A 21,756-nucleotide genomic window follows, 5' to 3' on the forward strand; every position below is an offset into this window, starting at 1 on the left:
GTAATTGATTTCTAAATTATTCTGAGTTAATATTAAGAATACAGTTTTCTTTGTACACATATTTGCAATTATTTTGATCCCTATTCTGAAAATCCTCTGGCCTTTAGTTCCTCGTCGTGGCTGCCCGGGGATTCCTGATGGGACTGGTAGCATAGTTATCCGCCCCAATGGGAATGACAATGTCTGCGAAATATCAGACCTGCCATGGTTCCCCTGAAGATGTCGGCTGCTGAAAGAAGGGTTTGGGGAAGGAGCAAGTACTGAGGGAATCTGAAACCAGAGTTTTAGATTTACCCACTAATTCCTTGTCACTCAGGGGAATCTCAGAGCATGGCTTGGTCAATAAGATTGGGGGGTTAGCTTCGTATTTCCCAGCAGTCACTCTGGGACATCTTGTTAAAATACATTCTCTGAGAAGCAGGACATTAAGGGGGTTTAAAGGGCAGTGGAAAGAGAGAAGAGGGTGAATTAGGGGCATTTTAAACATAAAGATTTCCAAACTAATTATCAAATTTAAGGCTTTTAAACCAGAGGGGGGAGGGGGGAGAAAGAGAGAGAGATAGAGAGAGATTGATTTGATTGATTGATTGATTGATTGATTTAGTTAGGCCATGTAAAAATCCGAAGTGAAATCCGACAGACACTTCACAGTGCCCTACTGAAAGCACTTATACCCAACTATTTACTTCAGAATAATTTGTTTAGGGAGATGAAACAACCCCTGCCGGAGGTGTGGAAATAACTTCACCTCCTCATGGCACTCGTGTGAGGCTTTGTTTCAAAATAGCTGTGTTTTTAAATCTGTAATAAACTCCAATTATTTTCCTACAGTACCATATTCTGTATAGTGTACTCAATAATGTGGGCTTTCTTGTTTATTTAGTGAGGACTTAAGAACACCAACAACTGGTGCAGAAGGAGAAACAAGAAAAAAGAAGGACGACAATGTGACCTTCACCCCTCTGACTGTAGTGGTGTTTGTGGCTGTGTGCTGTGCAATGATACTGTTACTGTACTTCTTCTACAAGTGGCTGGGTAAGCATCCCATGTTCTCTTACGCATGCTAATACCTCGGGGTTTCGCTGTTGGCACAGGGAGTGTGGCATGGCACAGTAATCCTGTTATGTGCAAAGGAGGAGTACTGCTGTGAATGCAGTCCAGAGAGATCAAGAGGAGCTAGCATGGGTAGAAACTCCACCCCGCACATTGTCTGCTGCTCCTAATAACCCTGAAAGGTTTGCAGCCTTCGGTCGCTAATCCTTACAACCTTTTGTAAGGTCTGTGTGCAGACATTTTTTAGGCCTTATTTGCATGTTTTCAATTGCTTTAAAAATACCAAATGGCATATTAATCACTTGTTGCACCCTTCGTCTACACTGTTTTCTGTGTTCATCATCATCATACTAACTTTATTCGGTCAAATTAGACCATAAAAGTACATAGTAACATCAATGCATAAAGCAATCAACAAAACCGAATACATGCAGAAACACAGAATTCTCACCAAAAAACCAGAGTGTGAGTTAGTGCAATCTCAAGTTGAGACACCACTACATTCATGGACTGAACAGGATCAAAAACAGGGTAAAAAGATGTTGAGGACATCAAGCAAATATATGGTCCATGCAGGAAAATCTGTTTAAAACAGAGCGCACTTAGCAGGACCCCACTTGCAGTAGCATAAACAACAGATCATGCTTGAATACATTACATTCAAATTGGGCAAGCAGGTCAAACCTAAGCCAAACCTAGGCAAGTATATAAACCATCCATACTATTCAAAGTCAGGACACTATGTGCTAAATCAATCTTCATAAAATAATAGTTAAAAAAAACAGCAAATCACAATAAAGAGTGTTACATTCGGAATCAGCTGGGCTTACAGGACGGACAAACAAACTGTGCAAAATAGGCAGATGTGTAAACCATCTAATCTATTCGGAGCCAAAACAATATATACTTATTACAACCTTGGAGGACCATTATTGCAGCATTCTTTCAGAAATATACTTGCTATGTTATCATACTTAGGTTTGTCCACGTTGTAGGATGACAGACTGACTACACTTTCTCTTGGGCCTCAGTTCAACGCGACCAGAGAAAGAATTAGCTCTCCACAGAAAAGATTGTATACCTTACTCATTAGACTTGATTTACGTTTGATAAAAAGGGAAAAACAGGTTACTAGCGCTAGGATTTGCCATGGCATAGCTTTTACATTGCTTAATGCATGTGCATCTCTGCATTTAGTGACCTCTGTCTCTGTTACTTCATGTCCTGGTTCAATAAAGACATAATGATCACTAGTTACAATGCGTTTCTTCTGTTTCCTTGGAGAGAGCCTGCATGTGACACTGTATGGTGGGATTCTATATAGTGCTCGGCTATGGGTGGTTCATTTGTGAATATATGTAGTATTTGTGACCAGGGCTGCTACTATATATGGAGTATACATTCTACTAACCTCCCTCTTGTTGTCCAAGTTTTATTTATGATATGTTTTTTCAGGGAACAGATTGAGACACATTTCTGTAATTTGGAAGTGATGCAGGGACGAAAGGGGCGCCTTTGTAGCACTGACACTGTTGTAGAATAATATATCACACAAAAAATAGATTGTATTAATTTACAGCAGAAAACATAATTTTGGCCAATGCGCATGTACGAATAAAAACATGATACATAAATTGATCTTTGTAAAGCTAATTCGACTGATACACTTCATACATCTCTGGTTTGGATTAGATTGGTAGCCTGTTTGGAGCGCTCTGTTCTATCCAGAGTGAAACTAGCTGATGGCAGCTGAGCGCTGAATCAATTATCTGTGAATTAGAAACTGGTTGCTTGTTATCCGCTTGCTATTTCAAACAGAGGGAGATTATTATTAGCTTCTCACCAGTTCTGTTGGCAAGCTGCCTGTGAATTAGATCAGCAGTGTTAGACAGTGTAACTAATTCTGGTCAGTGAATGACACCTTATATGGGAGACATGCATGATATGTATCTGATGGGGGACAAAATAGATGGATTTGGTGGATAGCACTGGCAGTGAAAATGTAGACACCGCTAACATCAACTGTACTCACACCCTAGACTATGGATGACGAATGACATATAGAGCCTTAAGGAATTGGAAATATGGGTACCACACAGGAAGTTCCCCTCTATCTGAAAAGATGCTTTGTTGAGAGTTTGATACATTTTCATGAATCCAGGATGTCATGTCAGGCAACATTTCGCCTGAAAACGGACAGCAACTAGCTTAGTACAATAAACATTGATAGTCTCACAAGCATATGACTATGGTTCATATTGAAATAAAAATCTTAAATCACCAAAGAAACATGTATTTAATCATACATTAGATTGAAAGACTTAAACATTCCTTCATTAAGTTCTAACTAGCAAAAGTTGTGGAGTCTCAATAAGTGAACCATTGCTAGCTACGCGTGGCAGTTTTGCTATATGTTCAGGGACATCCGCTTTGATTGTTTCTGTGAAACTCTCCTCTATTGTTACTTGAATGCATTTGGTTAACTATCAACAGAGTCTATCATTTAAAAGAGCAGTTGTTTGTACAACGAACAGCATCATTTTGCTGCAATGTAGAGTTGCTGCAAGTCCATCTAACTATGCATTTGATACATTCCTGTTAACACCGTACCACACTCACCAATGCTCATACATGTAATTGATGCAAGGTTTAACACATATTGCTACAGTTTAAACCTCTATATAAATGCCAAATTACCATGCATATGCTAACGGAAAGGTATTCCACGGTGTTTGAGGAAAGAAGAAGGTTTCGGGCACCAAAAACACTTTTTCTGTGTGCAGATATTTTTTTATGATTTATTTGCATGTTTTCAGTTATTTTACTTGTGACAATTGCATATTGAATCAGTAGTTGCATCCTAGTTTTAATCACCCAAAACTATGTACTTCGAGTCTCTCTGAACCCTGAATAGCTAGTCAGAGTAGAGACACTGATCCTTTTTTCTTTTCTTTTGTAATCCATAGTCTTTGACAACCTTACACTTGTCGATCAGTCTGTATGCTCCTTTGAACATACAGTACCTACTGTGCATGCATACAGGAAAATTGAGATACAGGAAAAGCGTGTTTATATATTTAGGGGCTTCTTCACAAACTGCATTTTGCTGTACATTTAGTAGTACTAAAGTAGTAGTATTCACATACTACAAGACGCAATTCTCAAACCTACGTGCTGAGACCTCCACCAGGCCTGTCTTTTCTGTGCAGTGAAATCCGCCACAAGTGCAGAGTCCTCTGCACACGTAGGTCAACATTTTAGTGGTAAGTGTGAAAGGGACAAGGGACTGGAATATGGAGAATACTTACACCTAAATGGAATGTGTTTAGGAAGGGGCAAGGAACAGCTAATAGAAAGACATGCAAAAACAAAGCTCCCACTCAGACGAGAATAAACCCATGCTCTTCATAAACTGCACTTCTGAATTTACTACAGCTAAACAAGTCCCAAAACAGTTGTGTATGTACTCTGGTGCAGCTTTGGATTAATTCCAGCACCACTCGTGGCCACTCAGTGTTACTGCAACACACTCCCAGGGAAAACAGTGAAGGTAGGAACCTAAAATAACACCCCATAAGAATGAATGTTTAAAAAATATACATAGATGCTCCATTCGCAGGGTGGGGATACCCTCATAGGCCTGCAAGATATCGTTGAGGAATTCGCAAACCACCACGAGAAGGTCTATATGTCCGAATCCTCCACCAAAATTCAGGAAGCGCTTGAGCTCCTTAAGAACAGACCCCTCTCTCCACTCCCACAAGAGGATATACAAGCTTTAGATGCAGAGTTATCAACTGAAGAATTGCAGCAGGCCCTCGGGGAGGTTAAATCAGTTGAATTCTATAAATCCACAGCCAAACACACAGTACCATATTTGTTGAAAATATACGAGGAGAGCCAAGTGGCAGGCACGCTACCCCTAGATGAAAGAATAGCCTCCTTAGTGGTAATCCACAAAGACGGGAAACCAAGAGACCAGTGCGGGTCTTACCATTCCATCTCCTTGCTGAATGTGGAAGCCAAAATCCTCACAAAACTTTTAGCCCGTCGCCTAATCACTATCATTCCCAAAGTGATACATCCGGACCAGTCTGGATTCATGCGGGGCCGAAATACAGCCCTTCATCTGTGACGTCTTCAGGGGGTATTAGCTCGAGTAAGTACAATGCAGGAGGAAGCAGTAGTGCTATCTCTTGATGCCCGCATGGCCCTTTTTACTAGTGGTACTGGAGCACAACGGGGTAGGTCTACGGCTCCGAGCATGGATTCGATTCGATTCCTATACACAGCGCCGTAGGCGCAAGTGAAGGGGAATGGGAGGGTGTCACGAATTTTCCAACTACATTGTGGGACCAGACAGGGCTGTCCTCTCTCGCCCCTATTATTCGCGTTAGCTCGGGAACCACTGGCGGTCTGGATTCGGGGGGACCCGCTTATACGTAGCCTTCGGTGGTCGGTGGAATGGGAAGACAGGATATCACTATATGCTGCTGATATCCTCCTGTATTTATGGCCTCGCCCATGGTCTCAATTGCCAGAATCCTCAATGTCTGTACTGTCTATCGAAGGTTCTCCTGATACATGATTAATTGGAGAAAATCAGCGGTCCTTATCCTACACGGCCGACACCGCGAATGGCAAAAGAATGCGAAGCGTAGATGGTGACGGATGGGTTCCGATACCTGGGTATCTTTGTTACAGCTAATCAAGAATTATTTATGGCTAAAAATCTGCAACCTCCGCTGAGCAGATTGGAGGATGTCCAGCACTGGATGGCACTTCCTCCCTCACTGCTAGGTGGGGCTACCCTTTTTAAAATGGTGGTGCTTCCTTGCCTTCTCTGAGTCCTCCAAATACCCCCTTCCCGGTGCTAGGCAGCTACTTCAAATCCATACAGGGTGAGATCAGAACGCTGCTGTGGGATGGTGGGCCTCCACGAATAGCTCTCGATAAACTCACTAAGGGATGGTATGATGGAGGAATAGCTCTCCCTGATATCCGGAATTACCACAGTGCAGCGCACTAATGGTAGTCAATCAGTCGGCGCACCAGCCCTTGACCGAACCCGCCTACCAGATAGATCGGGTGACGCTAGGGCCCGGTGGGTACCTACGTTCTCTTCACACTCCGCCGAAGAAACGACAACTGATGGGTCCCACAACTCTCACGGTCCAGATTTGGCACTCAACACTGGGTGAGATGGTATGGAAAAATAAAATTACACAGGCGACGCCCCTGTGGGACTCCCAACTGCTTGACAAACTGGGAGAGAGACAGGTGTTTGATAAATGGAATCTGCTGGACGTCTCGACTGTGAGAGATGTGTGGAGGGGGGGGATGTATGACCATTTACAGATTTGCAGAAGGATTACAATCTAGCCCACCAAGGCGTTTCGCTGCTTACGACTCTGACACACCCTGTGGGCAGTTCTGCTGAAAGGCAAATCCCTTCCGGAGTCATCCCCTCTTAAAAACAGATTGTTAGAGGAACATATCACAAAAAAAGCGATCTCACTGACATATAAGAAATTAATAAATAATACACCAGACCAGCTGACCCACCAGAGGGGGAAATGGGAGAACGACATCCCAGACATGCAAGAGGAGGACTGGATGGAGGCACTTGCTTCCCCCCGGAAGGTTGCTATTAGAGCCCATTTTCGCTTAGTGCAACTTAAAATCCATTACAGGGCCTACATATCATGCACCACTTTGGTAAAGATGGGGAAACTGACTGAAGCTTTCTGTCGTACGGGATGTGGACTGGAGGGCACTTTCTTTCACATAGTATGGGCTTGCCCTAAAATCCAAGAGAATTGGGCCGCAGTACTTCAATCAATCAAGGCATTTATAGAGCGCGCTACTCTCCCGTAAGGGTCTCACGGCGCTGGAGGGGGGCGGGGGGGGGGGAGGGGTGCTGCTACTGCTCGAACAGCCAGGTCTTGAGTAGCCTCCTGAGGGTCAGAAGGTCTTCGGTCTGCTGTAGGAGGTCTGCTGTAGGAGGATGGGGAGGGTGATCCAGGACTTGGCGGCGAGGTAGGAGAACGATCTGCCACCGGTGGTCGTTCTTCGGATGCGGGGGATGGCGGCGAGGGCGAGGTCTGCGGAGCGAAGCAGGCGGTTTGGGGTGTAGAAGGTGAGTCGTCTGTTGAGGTATGTTGGTCCGGTGTTGTGGAGTGCCTTGTGAAGAACTTGAAAGTGATCCTTTTGTTGACGGGAAGGCAGTGCAGGATTCTCAGGTGGGGTGTGACGTGGCTGTGGCGAGGGATGTTAAGAATCAGGCGAGCGGAGGCGTTCTGTATGCATTGCAGTCATTTCAGCAGTTTGGCCAGGGCTCCTGCGTAGAGGGCATTTCCGTAGTCCAGTCTGCTGCTGACGAGAGCCTGGGTGACAGTTCTTCTTGTGTCGGTGGGGATCCACCTGTAGATCTTTCGGAGCATGCGGAGGGTGATGAAACAGGAGGATGAGATGGCGTTGACTTGCTTAGTCATGGAGAGTGTTGAGTCGAGGATGAATCCCAGGTTGCGTGCGCCGTCGGTGGGTATCGGTGCTGCGCCCAGGGCAGTCGGCCACCAGGAGTCGTCCCAGGCTGAGGGGGTGGAGCCCAGGATGAGGACCTCCATCTTGTCCAAGTTCAGTTTCAAACTGCTGTTCTTCATCCATTCAGCGACAGCTTTCATTCCTTCGTGGGGGTTGGTTTTGGCGGTGCGAGGGTCTTTGGTGAGGGAGAGGATCAGCTGTGTGTCGTCGGCGTTGGAGATGTTGAGGCCGGGCAGTCTGGCGACGCGGGCGAGCGGGCCATGTAGATAGTGCACAGGTTCAGGCTGAGGGATGATCCTTGGGTACGCCGCAGATGATTTTGGATGCTTCGGATCGGAAAGGGGGGGAGGCGGACACTCTGTGTTCTGTCGGAGAGGAAGGAGTACTTCAGTGTCTGAACAATGTGTACAGGAGCGAGTTGCCCAGTTCGGAGAAATGGTGTCTCCTTAATGTGTAGGAAGCGACAGATCTAGGGGGAGGAGACCAAATAGGGGTGACCCTAGCATTGATGATTGCCAAAACAAACCTAGCTAGAGCAAGGGTTTCGGATACAACTCCCTGCCTGGGGGATTGGAAGAGAGATATAGACAGGTGTCTGGTTCCGGAGAAGGCGGTCTATGTCAACAGATGGTGCCCCAGCAAGTGGGGGAGGGTTTGGAATAAATTGAATGATTTTAGAGGCAACCCCTGTACGCCCCTAGACCACAGAGGAGGTGGAAAGAAACTCAGGAAGAAAGTGATTAAGAATGGGATAAAATCTTGCAAGCGGTGTTATACAGAACGATAAGTAAGTTGAAGATGTATTCAAGTGAAGTGATAGTATGCTGTATTGGTGATAACTGTAATGGTGATGTTGTTTTTGAAATAAAAAGATTTATAAAAAAAATATATATACATAGATGTATTTTTTTTCTTAACTGCTCAGCTGCTGAAGCTTTTCCACCCCCAGTGCGGAGTACTTTTTTTGATGTTTGAGGCACTTCTCCCTTTAGCGTCCACAGCTATTTTTCTTATTGTTTGACCACATCTTTGGTATTCTAAAGGTACCCATAGCTTGTGGATTCCCTTTGAGGAAACTAAGAAAATAGCCATAATATAGCAAAATTGCATTTATATGGTGGAAAAATGGGAAACAATTGCTGCACAAGAAATCATATCTCTTTTTTCCTTTTACTGAAAAGGACATCAACAAATGTTTGGTGTGCTAATATTACCATCTTTTCTGTTTTCACTAAGAAATAGAGTTGTAAAAGACAGGCAAATTGTTATCACCATTTGTGCATATTTCTAACTGCTAGTCCATTTTCCTATTTTTTTGTGCTGCTCCCTACTTGCAATTTGTGATGGAAACGGGTGTGAAACCCACAGGGGAACCTGTAAAGTTATATATTTCTCAATACTTGACAAACATTTGCATTCATCAAGGGGGTCATTTGTACAGATTTCTTATGGTTTTTCCAAAGAAACTAATAAAAAATAATCAAAATAAGTAGGCTAAATAGAATTTGTTTTCATCAGTAATTTTTTGCCCTGAAGACCGATTTACAAATAAAATATTCACGCTTTACCTGGGGGTTTTCTCCCGGCCTTTGGAGACATTTGAGCATTGTTTTTGTCCTGAACTGCCATGTTGTACGGATCCAGGCTGAACAAAAAGCCTAGCAGGAATAGCGTTGTATGGGGTGTAGCCTAATTAGGGCTGTCCTCCAAATGTAATTTAACCCTTTCGCTGCGGGGGGAATTCCGCCGCAGCGCTGGGGGGGGGTTTGGGGGCAGCGCGGTGGCGCGGTGCTCATGACGGAACCGCTCCGTCATGAGCCACGGTTGAGCTGTGCTCATGACGGAGTGGTTCCGTCATGACTCCGCCCACTGCGCTAATCGCCCGCACAGGCGGGGAATTAGCGCCGCGTGGGCGGCGTGGCCGCCAACGGCCGCAGCATGACGGAACCACTCCGTCATGAGCACACGGCGACCGTGGCTCATGACGGAGCGGTTCCGTCATGAGTGGGGAAGGGGTTAAAAAGATGGAGTTCATTCAAATGCTTCTACTAACTGCAGAGCCAGAGGTGGCATCATATTGGGAACACCCACCCACACCCTCCACTGTAAATGAGGGGAATGCATGAGTTGGGTAGGCGCAACAACTTCTGCATTTTTACAGTTGACTTGTTACCTCTCACCCCTAAATGAGGCCCTTTGTGTTTACTTTTAAGCAGACTGGCAAAAAACATAATTCACATTTGATCTCACTAGTCATTGCATTGTACGAAGTTTACAAAATTTCCTTTTTCTTTCTATTTTTTCTAGTGTACGTTATAATAGCGGTTTTCTGCTTGGCTTCCGCAATGAGCCTCTTCAACTGCCTTGCCGCTATAATTAGCAAGGTACCATTTGGACAATGCAGGTGTGTGTTTATTTCTCATTTTATGACTGGTTTACGTCCAAATTTTCCTTTTCAGGGGTATATTTGTTGAAGGTTAAGTTATTTTTTGGTACATGAATATGTCACAATGTTGTTGAATTGAGGATGTCACATCGCTTGCACCTAGTCCCATCTGCATAGATAGATTAGGTGTTCTTCAGCTTTGTGGAAAATATTACAATATTATTAGCCAATCACGTAAAACAGTGAAGCCAGTCACCGGCATCACTCTACAGAGATAGCCATACTCCAGGTAGTAAGCTGGAAATTATATTGCCTAGAAGTGAGAACAGCCTATAATTCCTATCAGGACACTAAGGGATTTAGGAGAAGACTTAAACAAATGTGTTAGTCACAGCATATAAAGTGATTGGGAATGCACAGAAATGAAATCCTGTTCAGAGCATTTAATCTGACACAATTTACCTTGAAGGCCTTCTGTGCGCTGGCAATTGAAATAAAGGGTGTAGCTCTCCGAGGGTTGTTCACCCTCCCTCCTTCCATCGACCTACTGAAATGGCTGTAAGGTCCATATATCTAGATTCCTGGCCACTGGGAGCCCCTTGAGAACTATTTTCATAGCCATCTCACAGGCTAGCCCGCTCTGCTTGACAATGTGTGGGTATGGTCCTGGACTTGCTAGCATGAGGAGTTCTCTTAATCAGTCACCTTCCAGGGTATTGTTTAATGCACATTTCTCTCAGTTGTCATCCTCTGCAACTAACAATGAGGCAGTTGCACAATGAGACAATATAATTCCAGGTCTTGTAGTCTTCCTTCTTTAAAAATGTTTCATTTTATGGGGAAGACAGAGTTTTACAATATATATGAGTATTGCGGGAGGAATTATTTTTTTGTTATTACAATCCTGTCCATATTTGAAAGCGTAAAGCTGTATTTTTCCTATGTTGTATGTAAATTGTTTATGTGAGGTATGGGCTTCCTGCGTTCCCAAGTATCTAAATCTATATGACTCCCACTGTAAACCCAAATCCGGGTGGAGCTGTGCCATCACCTAGGTTAAGCCCCCTGGGGGACAGACAATACTGTACCAAGTAGTTTGCAATCCAGAAGCCAAACCAAACTAGTCCATTTCCCAGAGGGGTGTGTCTGAAGTGGACAAGTGTGTTCGTCCGCATACTTCAGCACGTGTGTAGTTGAACCCAGTGTGATTCCCCATTCTCGGAATTCTGGTCTCAACCTACCTGCCGTTCAATGCCACCTCTCCTGATTTGACCTGCACTGTGAACTGATGTACAATAGCCTGAGCCAGACCAGAAAGTTGGGACCAAATCACATGCTGTCTATTACATAACATAGAGCATATATGTCCAGTTAAGTGCATCAAAGGCTTTTTCTATATCTAGTGCAGTCACAGCTTAATCATGTTCTGCCATATGTAGAGTGGGCACCATGTGATTGATCCTTCTGAGAGTCTGGAAAGTGCTATGTCCAGGGATGAACCTACACTTGTTCTCATGCACGAATAGCCGTATAATATTCAGTAGTCTGTTGTCTAGAGTTTTAATTAGTATTTTAGTGACTGTAATACGCTAAATCCTATGTGTCCCTCTCTGTCTTTAACATCCTAATGATAGTGGCCTCCTTCATCGTACTCGGGAGTTCCCCACTGGTTCAGGCCCTAACATAGACTTCTAAGAGTTTTGCTGATAGTTGTCAGTCATCAGCGGGGTTTCCCCACCAGTTTCTCTTTCTGCTGCTTATCTTTTATCCTTAATTAACAAAGGAGCGACAGTGAAACCTTAGTTGCACATCCCTCTCGATTGTAGCACTCTAATAAGTATGCCACAGTGGTACTGTGACACTATAGCACACCTGTCGCCATGATGTGCAAGTCTAAACCTTAGGAAAAAAACATTCTAGGCCAGATATTTGACAGAAAATACAAAATAGCTGAGCACTCCTCATATGTAATTAGCCACTGTCATAATAGTCCAAGTCAGTTTATATATCCTACAGAACATCACAGTATACATAGCATTTATATTGCTTGAGTAGTATAAAAATACTGAAAGTTCCCATTCAAATGAATCTAATTTCCTTCGACAAACAAAGTATGATTACAAGGGTCCTGGCTGTGCAATCCCCAAAAACGTGGTAGGCAGTCAATAGCAGCTGACAATGCCGTAATGCATGACACGGAGGCATTTGGACCCTGCTTTTGATGTGGACCATGATAAGTCCTAGATGCAAGCGTCATGATTGCCGCTGTGTCATTTGACTGGGAATTTTCATCTGTCCATTTGGCACAAGTGAGAGTGACCAATACTTACGGGCTGCAAATAACATACAGGGACATAGCCTTGAAAAAGTCCTTCAAAGGACGAAACACATGTCGGCTGAGATCATCCATGAGGAACCATCCGTAACACATCCACAAAAGGTCACAACAAAAACTGTACCTGTGAAATAAAGGAACTAACAGCAATGCACACATAATTTGTTGTTACATAATTGTATGTCTAATTAGGTGACTAACAAGCCACTTAATTTAGACTGATGATATGATATGTAACACTTATGTGATACTGATTTCAAGTGTAAAGGAAATATCACATACCTGAATGTCTGAAGTTGATATACGAGACAGTATTTTTTTACTACTCAAGCAAAATAAATGCTATGTATACTATGATGCACCAATGGATATGTAAACTGACTTGGACTATTATGAGAGCAGCTAATTACACTTGAAAAGCGCTCCACTATTTTGTACTTTTTATCTTTTAGCCTAGCGAAGAGGATTCCTCTCAGAAAGCTCTCCAGAGCTAATTTGGAATCCGTTTTCAGCTGTGTATGGAGCAGTGACTAATATTGATGCAGCTTTTCACTAATGCTAGCCAGAGTTCTATTTTGCTTGAACAGACCTTGCATTTGCAAGTTTTTTTTTTTTTTTTAGTAAACATGCTAAAATTCCACATGATTTAATGCCTTGCCTATGCAGCCTGTGCCTAGCTTATATTCTTAGAGATGGCAAACTTTTCTAAAGCAGTCTCCTCCAAAGGGTAGCTTGAGAGCTAGTGGTGGTAGCTCTCCACCTACCTGTAAGTATCCCTGAGCCCACCCTACTAAATTAGAAGCTTTTGCTTGGTTGAATTAATATATGTATCCCAAAATTGAAAAGCATATATTTAAGACAACAGTGTGTGTAACTCGAAAGCTTAGATGATCTTTGAAGACAAGTGGCTTGATTTCCAAAATATATTTAAAGCTGATAACTGAGTGGTAAATCATAAGGGTTGGGGAGACACATTACTAAAATTATTACCTTGGTGCCAGTCTTGCCTGATGCACTGGTAATTTTGCTTGGGGTGGCCACTAATGTAATCTTATCTCGTATGGTCACTATTACCGTGCTAATAATAATAGTAGCTCACTATCATTTCCATTGAACATAAGTAACTCTTATAACCGAAACGGTTGGAGACCCCTGGTGTAAAGTATCCCATGTTTTCCCCAGTTCCCATTTCACTTCAACCAATTCTAACCTAGTTTTGAAGACCACTGCCTTCCACTTGTGTAACTGAATTACTTTATCTTCTGTGTCAAGGGTCTTGTCGAGTTGGCGTCTGGTTCCATGCATATATATTCATGTATTGATGCCTAAGGATTACTTTCATGACTTTCCATTCATCAGATCTGCTGCTTGTTGACCTCAAGAAGGGACATGTGGGGATTGAGATCACTGGCTTCAAGGGATAGGTGGCTCATGCTAGATTCAAGAAGAAACCTACATGTTGATTTTATAGTGTTTACCTGGGGTGGACTGATCATGTTGTGGGATTCCTATTACTATACCTCTTCTAGTAACATGCAGTGCCAGGCTTTGCCATAGGAAGGCACATTCTCTATTAGAGAGTAGACGTCCAGTATCTCCGCAGGTCCTCAGTAATTTCCAAAGGCACCAGTTTGGGTTTAATATTTAAAAGTAGGGAGGGTTCTTTCCTGAAACGGGTATTTTCACAAGTATGCCGGCAGCTTTAAAAGTTGCAGCAGTCAGGCTAAACAGGTAGACCTAGGCTTGTTACTAAAGGATTACGCAATAAGTGCAGCAGCCCATATGTGACATTTAACTCTCCCTGCCATAGGTGCATTTTCTGTTACCATACACTATGGTTTTATTGCAAAGTTAAATATGTCAGTTGGAGTCAAAGCACATACATGTGGGCCTGGACAGCAATACCTCGTGTCCAGACTTCAAAATGTGCAATACCAGTCAATCAAAAAATGGAAGTGACTGCTCAAAAAGAGGCAATTTCTCACACTTCAAAGGAGTTTATGCATTTCTGTTTGCAGGAAACCCGAAGTTTCATGATCTTAATAAGATCCCATGCTCAAAAGTTTGTCAGTTTTGCTGAGTGGGTAGGCCAAAAACCTTGCCAGAGCGGGAGCTCCCGTGTGTGGACTGGGTCATTTCTACTGCCTAAGAGCCAGCCGTTAATTATAAAGAGCTGAGCTGCCCAATAGTACAACTTCATGTTTTGGATTCCGATCTCTCCATCGCACAAAGCTTGCATGACCAGTAGTATGAAATCCTAGTTTCCACCCAAATAAAATGCTGGATCTGGACATGGACTGAGGTGGAGAATCCCTGAAGGATGTTATATGTGTAATTTTGCAGTGGATATAGCAATCTAGGAAGTGTGACCATTTGATAAATGTTGATCTCTCGAAATTGTAAGGAGAAGTGGTTCCACATTTGTAGACCTTTCCACATCCCATTAATTAAGGCAACCATAGTCCGGTTCCAGCACCGGTAAGGGTTTGTCACAGTGTGTACGTCCAAGGACCTAAAGTGGTATTTGTGGGCCTGTAGCTTTGGTTCCCAGTTGGTAGCCTCTAAGCCTCCTTGAAGCAAGACTGTGATAGACTTGTTGCAGTTAACCATGAGACCAGAAGCATCACTGATAAGTCCAACATTTTCCTCAACATTTACTGCATCTACCTTGGGAATCTGAGAAAGAATCATATAATCCACGCACAATGAGACACAATCTTCTTTGTCTCCATCCCATTGGAAGCCCTGTACCAGAATATATCACCTAATCCATTCTTTTAAGGGTTCAGTGGCCAGCTCGAACAGCAGTAGGGAAAGTGGCATCCCCACTTGGTGCCTTTCTCATTGGGTTGACCATACCTTGACCTTCCAGCTGGCGCCCAGGGCGAATGGTGTAGGACCTGTATGTAGGATAGAAGCCCAGGGCTGAAGTTCATCTTCCGAAAACCTGCATGAGAAAGTCCCAGTTAATACAGGTGAATGCTTTGGCTAAATCAACTAGGAATAAGGCACTGGGGCCAGAACATTTGAGGTGATGTTGGGAACCTGCTGCAGCCCCCGGCAGTGCCTGATGGTACAACCAGGCATGAAGCCATTTTGATGCTGATTCAACCAAAAGATGATGACTTTGAGTAATAAATAATTTTTGCCGGAGTTTGGGCTTTTAAATGAATGTGATGGATCGGGGGGGTAATATGAGGGGTACTTCTCTTGGGCCTTATGGGTTTCAATCGCACAGGAAGCACTCCTTAGGTTTGCCGAGAGGAAGCCTGTGTGTGCTGCCAGCCTTTGGCTCTCTGAGTTGTCTACCTGGTGTTGCTGCGCTGGGCAAGCCACATGTTTTTGGTACTTGTCAGTCTTTTCCTGCTGGGTGATCGTGTTTTGTTAGTTCTTGGACATGGTGCAAGGCACAGGGTGTGAGACCCCGCTGAGACCCACCTGGGATCATTCCAGATACACTGGTGTGCAGGCCCTGTAAGGTTGAAGTGCAGGGCTGGGGCTCAATGGTCTGAAAGCACCCGCCTCCAAACCTCTTCTCTGGAGTCTCTGCATGGGTGTGACTAAAACTGCATCCAGCTCCTCCACTGATAGCCTGCCTAGGGGAGGATGAGTTCCAGCATATCCCAGATCCTGCGAGTTGAAAATGGGCACACTGAGTAGCTAGTTCAATTTTCCACTGCCCCTCAGATGGTTACATGTCCTTCAGGGCTGAGCTTCAATATACATCTACTTCTCGATATAGGCTTAACCCCAGGTCACCACTACGCTTCTCTTTTGGCACCATGAGTCCAGATCGAGTCCGGTGTGGTGAGGAGATGTTACCAGGCAGACCCCCTCCCCATGCCTGGTACAGTTGTTCCATTGTCATGTGAGGCGGCGCCCTCTTTCTCCAGGCCTACCCAGCCCTAGGGCTACATTCACAGATCAGGCCCTAGGAAAGCCCACTGCCCCATGCCAGTGCAACAACAGCTGCTACTCATTCACCACTGGGGGAGGGGCAGGTGATCCTACAGTCTCCCTGGACTGCCACAACTGCTTTACCTTAATCCCAGTGCCGGTTGTGGCATTTGAGCGCGTGCCATTTCCGCACTATGGCTGGTTGTAGCCATTGAGTCTCTTCTTGGGGAAGAGAAGAGGCAGGGCCCTCCTCTGACATCACAATTGTTGTGTCCCGATACTTCTCAGACCCAAGTAAGGACGTCCCCTTCGCAGCCAAGGCTACATGAACCAGTTGTAGCCACAAGTACAAGCACGGGCCTTCAGGATCTTTGTAATTTGGGAATTCAGCAGGGCAGTTTAGGTGGAGTTGCAGAAGCCATGTTTTGCCCCATCCATGGTTGATTATATCAGTCTATGCAAGAAAAGGCTAATGGATGGTTAAAGCTCTTTAAAAGCTTGCTGATTCACATTAGGCAGTAAACATTTTGAGGTCACTTGTACGAAAAACAGCATAAGTGCCACTATACAATTGTAGTGCTCTCTCAAGTTCTTATAATACTTTGTAAGGTCCAAGGAATACACACTCATGGGTCTTGGTGATTAGGTTTTCCCAATAAGTGATGATTTAGGATTTAGCCTTCCATCTGTACACCACCCACATGGTGTCCCTGATGGGCTGCAGAGCACTGCTCAGAATGGCACTTTTTGCCTTTATCTTGATCTTGACACTCTGCAATTCCTCCATCACCTCCAATAGGTGACAAAGAAGATGATTAGAAGATTCAAAGTATGATACATCTAGCATCACTGAAAAGCTGCATTTATGTTCTTTAAGCTGATGGGCTTTGACCCATAAGTGGATTAGACCTATTGGGACAGAGAACACATTATACTTCTTCACGCAAGGGGTTTATTTTTAATTTTTTTATTAGCTTTTACATAGCTTGGATTATACTTCCAGGATTCAGGATGGTAGGTTGCTTGAAAGAGTTTTTTATGCAATAAAGCATGTTTACAACAAAAAAGAAGTGAATAGTTGAACAAGTATTCTAGACTTGCATCATCTTAAGAGATATGACGTTGTGCGATAGATGTGAGAGAACAGGAAAAATAGAGTAGTTAAGCAGAGCTAAAAGGGGTTGGAGAATGATCTGAGTGGCCAGAGAAAGAGTTAGAGTTGTGTTTGCAGGAAGGGAGGATGGGGCAAAAAAGCGGGCCACACTCGGAGTCAAATGCCACAAAGTATAGACTGACTGTTAGGCCACTTAGTAGTTAGTTCTTGAGGTCCTTCTCAGAAAGGGTCAAGCACGTGTCAAGTTTGATCTGAGTGGTTAAGGAATTCTACAGTTTTACGAGTGTTCCGAGACAAAGACTCTTTTAAAATAGCTCTCTTTCTCAAGTATAGCAACCTCAAGTCATAAGAAAACTGCTTCTAATGTTTCTCCTTCTTCCAGAGCTTTTAAACCTCTGCACTAGTTAAGGATGCTCATGTGTAGCACTTGGTAGGTAATATAGGCTGTTTTATAGATGCTACATGATTCTAGTGGAAACTGCTTCTGATGGATATTTCTAACCACAGATTTTTTTACCTTGTGAATGTTCCCTCAGGTGTCAGACTGGATCTGGAAACTCAAAAGCAGTACTCTTTTTGTGTACCAGTAGGTGGTGTCGTATGGCTCCTCACCAACATCATTCCCTTCTAAAAGTGATGAGCAAGATCGCATATAAGCGCCACACTGGTGCAATGATGTCCGTTGCTTTATTTCCGCACCATCAAATGGGAATCTGAAGTTCTAATACTCTTGTCCCACACAGCATTTTCCCCCCAAATTCTCTTTTTTACCAGTGTGAAAGGGACATTTGCCACCTCCCGAAAATACAGGATTAAAACCTTGTAGCTACTGTTGCAAAGCAAATGTCTGTAACAGATCCTCATGAGGTATGCCTGAGGTGGAACACGACTGTAGGCCCTTCAACTACTGTGCCCAGATGAACCCAAAGGCCATACTTGACCATGATGCAACACTCCACGTTGCCAAACATCGAGCAACTCCATACCATGACCAAGCGAAAGGAAGGTCCAGTTCCCAAAGTCCTCCCCATGGCAGATCCTCGTTGCGGTCGAGGTTTTCAGGTAAGTCAAAGAAAAAGCTTAAGAACTCCAAGAGGGAATAGTCCGCTCTCCTCCACTGTCGAACTCCAGAGAGAATGCTAGATCGTCAACGTGCAAAACTGTATTGCTTCCGAAATTCCTTCGAGACCTTTCCGAAATTGGTCATCATATAGCCCGACATTCTGGGTCCGCCAGTGATGTCACAACAAAAGAGGCCATGCTGGGCATAGTTGGCACACTTCTGGTTCCCTCTGGTGGGCCTTCAGTTCCAAGGATCCGCAGAGGCCTTCAGTCCGGGTCCCGCCAGTTGGTTTTCCTTCAACACTATCTGTACTGCTTGACCTCACTTTGAGTTCTGCACTGGCTTCGATGCCTACTTCGGTTCTGATGCCACTCCCTGCACTGATTTCCTTAACATTAACTCCGGTGCTGAAGCTGTAAACACCAGAAGAGGATCAGCTCCTTATATTGGTTTCTTGACAACTTCACAGACAGTAGACTAGGCTCTCCTACTGTTCCTCCTAACACAGATGACAGTGCTTTTTTTGCCTTGGTCGTGTAATGGGCTCAGGATGTCCTTGACCTGCAACTGCGTACCATGGCAGTAAAAATAACGTCCTGTGAGAAGTTCTTCAGCCTGGCTAGTTACTTTCCAAACTCTCCCACCATTCAAAGCGACCCTTACAAATACCCACTTGGGCAAATCCATGTTGTGGGCCCCCAGTCTATAGGCAAGTAGCTTATCGCCTCAGACTGCCAATGGTCCAGACTTCCTCAGTCCACCAGCAGACTGCACCCTAATCTTTGTGCTACGATCCCTTTTGACAGCGAGACCAAACGCATGGAGACTTATCCAACTGCTTGTAATCTTCCACCAGTATTGTTTTACTTTCCATCACTATCAGCTGCCTCCTGGGTCGCAACAGCCATGCTTTGTGGGATATGGCAGGTCAAATCTTGCCTGAGGACTTACGGGTGCCTTTAATCCGAACCATACAGGACAGCCAGGATGCTGCGAAATTTGTTATTCGATCTGGCCTTGACGCGCCTGACTGCTTAGGATAGGCAATTAGCACGGGTGTGGTGCTTCGGCACCATGCCTGGATGAGGTATAGGGGCTTATCAGTGGATTTCGTGACACCCTTAATGGACGTGCCATTTGATAGGCTCTTGCCTCTTTAATGAGAAAGCTGCTAGGCCCTGGAAGGCTTTAAAGAGTGTTGTGCCACAGGTGTATTCCCTGTGGCTGTCTGCCCCTGCCAACCACATTCCCCAACCGTTTCATCAATTTTGTGGATATGCCAGGAGTTTCCAATATCGCCAGCACAACCCCCCGCCTGCACAACAAAAACCTTCTCTGGCGATCACAACTATAAAACTACTTTAGTGTGTCCTTTTTGGAACACACTCGCCATGTATGAGGCAGGATCAGACATTTCCTCTAAAGATGGCAAGACAACCCTTTTAACACATGGGTCGTCCAAATTGTCCTACTGATACACCCTTCCATTTCTTTCTACCCCAACGCACATTCCAAATACATCAACGTGGCTGACAGAGGAGCGCTTGTCTGTTTTGCAGCAGGAAGTGCAGGCTGTTATGTCCAAAGGATCCATACAGTGTGTTACGGCTGCAGAAGTAAGAACTGGGTATTATCCTTGCCACTTCTTGTGCCGATGAAGAATGGAGGCCTTCAACCTATTTTAGATCTTTGCCCTCTTCGTGCCTTGCTGCAGGAGGAAAAATTCAAAATGCTCACCCTAGTCCAGGTTCTTTATGCCCTGAATCCTGTAGAGTGGATGATGGCGTTCGACCTGTAGGGCACTTATTTGCATATTTCAGCCCTGCAGGCCCACCGGCGTTATCTGTGGTTCACAGTAGCCCAGGAGCATTTTCAGTTTACGGAGCTCCCTTTTGGCCTTAACAGTAACCCTCAGTCATTCACAAAAGTGATGGTGGTGGTCACAGCACAACTTTTGTTGTTGGGTGTTCCACTCTGCCTCTACCTTGGGGACTAGTTTTAAAGGAAAGCTTTCCCAGTAAGTCGCGGACCACCTACAGATGATGGTGGAGCTCCTAACATTGTTGAGGTTTACTATCAATGTGCCAAAGTTACACTTGACTTCTTCGCAGCCGCTCTCGTTCTTCGAAGCCATCCTGGATGCGGGGCAGTTTCCTGCTTTCTCCCCAAAGTGGAGAGTTCAGGGTAATCACGCTCTGATCCCGATGGTTAAGCCTCCATCCTGGATCTGATTGAAGAGCCCATTGAGGCTGCTGGGACTATTGGCCTCCTGCATTGTGATGGTCGACCACGCCAAACGGCACATGCTGGCTCTGCAGCGGGATCTGAAGGCTTAGTGGGCACAGCACCAGGAGAACCTATTGGATTCCATCCACATTTCAGGGGCGACTGCAAAAGATCTGCAGGGATGGCTGCTGTAGGAGAGTAGGATCTGCTTCTTATAGTTACCCCCACTTTTTGCTGATGCTTCACTTTTTTTCGACTTTAGTCTGGCTGGGATCCTGCTATCCAAGACCCCAGCCTAGCTGCTTCTTCTCTAAATTGATTGCATGTACTTTAGGTACACCACAGATTGGATTCTGGGGTACACTTATAAGTCCCTAGTATATGGTATACTATGTACCTAGGGCATAGGTACCCAGAGGCCTCTCAGGGGCTGCAGCATGTATTATGCCACCCCTGGGAGACCATTCAAAATGACACAACAGGTCTGCTACAGCAGCCTGTGTAAGGTGGTGTATGCACTCCTTACTTAGATATAGGTTCCCTATATCTATCCATATCACTGCACATATAATCCTATCAGTCACCCCTATGGCAGGCCTTATCAATCCTGAAGGCAGGGTGCTGGGTTTTATGTGAGAGGGTGCCCATGCATGAGCAGAGCCCCTCTGTAGCCTTCGGAACCTTTATTCCGGGGTTGTTTGTGATGCAGCCAAACCATATAAGTGCATTATAACCTTGCGGTAAATGCTAACTTTTGGAATGGCTGCATGGAAACATGTCGTGTTTTGTGTCAAACACCTTGGAATCATACCTCCCTGCCAGTAACTGGCAGGGGAGGTATGATTCCACCCTACTAGAGGGAGAAATATGACTTCACCTGTACACCCGGTACCAGCTTCACAGAACCCTGGCATCACAAAATGGATGCTGCCAGCCACAGACACGAGTCTGCCCTCCTGCTGCTGGACGAAACTCCGGCAGGGGAGGCTAGACAATAGGTTTCCTGTCACAGGGAGGTGTGATCACCTCCCAGACAGGTTTTACTGTATTCGAGCTGGGTGGGTGCACTCCAAGAATGCTTTGATGTCTGTATTGGGGGCACATTTGGTGTCCCTGTGCATAGTCTAGCTCAAACCGGT

General features: G+C 44.7%; 1 protein-coding gene across 1 annotated transcript in view; it reads left to right on the top strand.

Annotated features, from left to right (window-relative positions):
• SPPL2A (signal peptide peptidase like 2A) overlaps nt 1-21,756 on the top strand; it is a 291,455-nt gene that overhangs the window by 104,926 nt on the left and 164,773 nt on the right. The window contains exons 6-7 of the mRNA XM_085644242.1: nt 884-1,035; nt 9,904-10,000. Coding sequence (XP_085500368.1) covers nt 884-1,035; nt 9,904-10,000 — 249 coding nt within the window. The remainder of the gene's footprint in view (nt 1-883; nt 1,036-9,903; nt 10,001-21,756) is intronic.

Source organism: Triturus cristatus, chromosome 3_1 (assembly GCF_964204655.1).
Source record: "Triturus cristatus chromosome 3_1, aTriCri1.1, whole genome shotgun sequence".
Classification (NCBI taxonomy): Eukaryota; Metazoa; Chordata; class Amphibia; order Caudata; family Salamandridae; genus Triturus; species Triturus cristatus.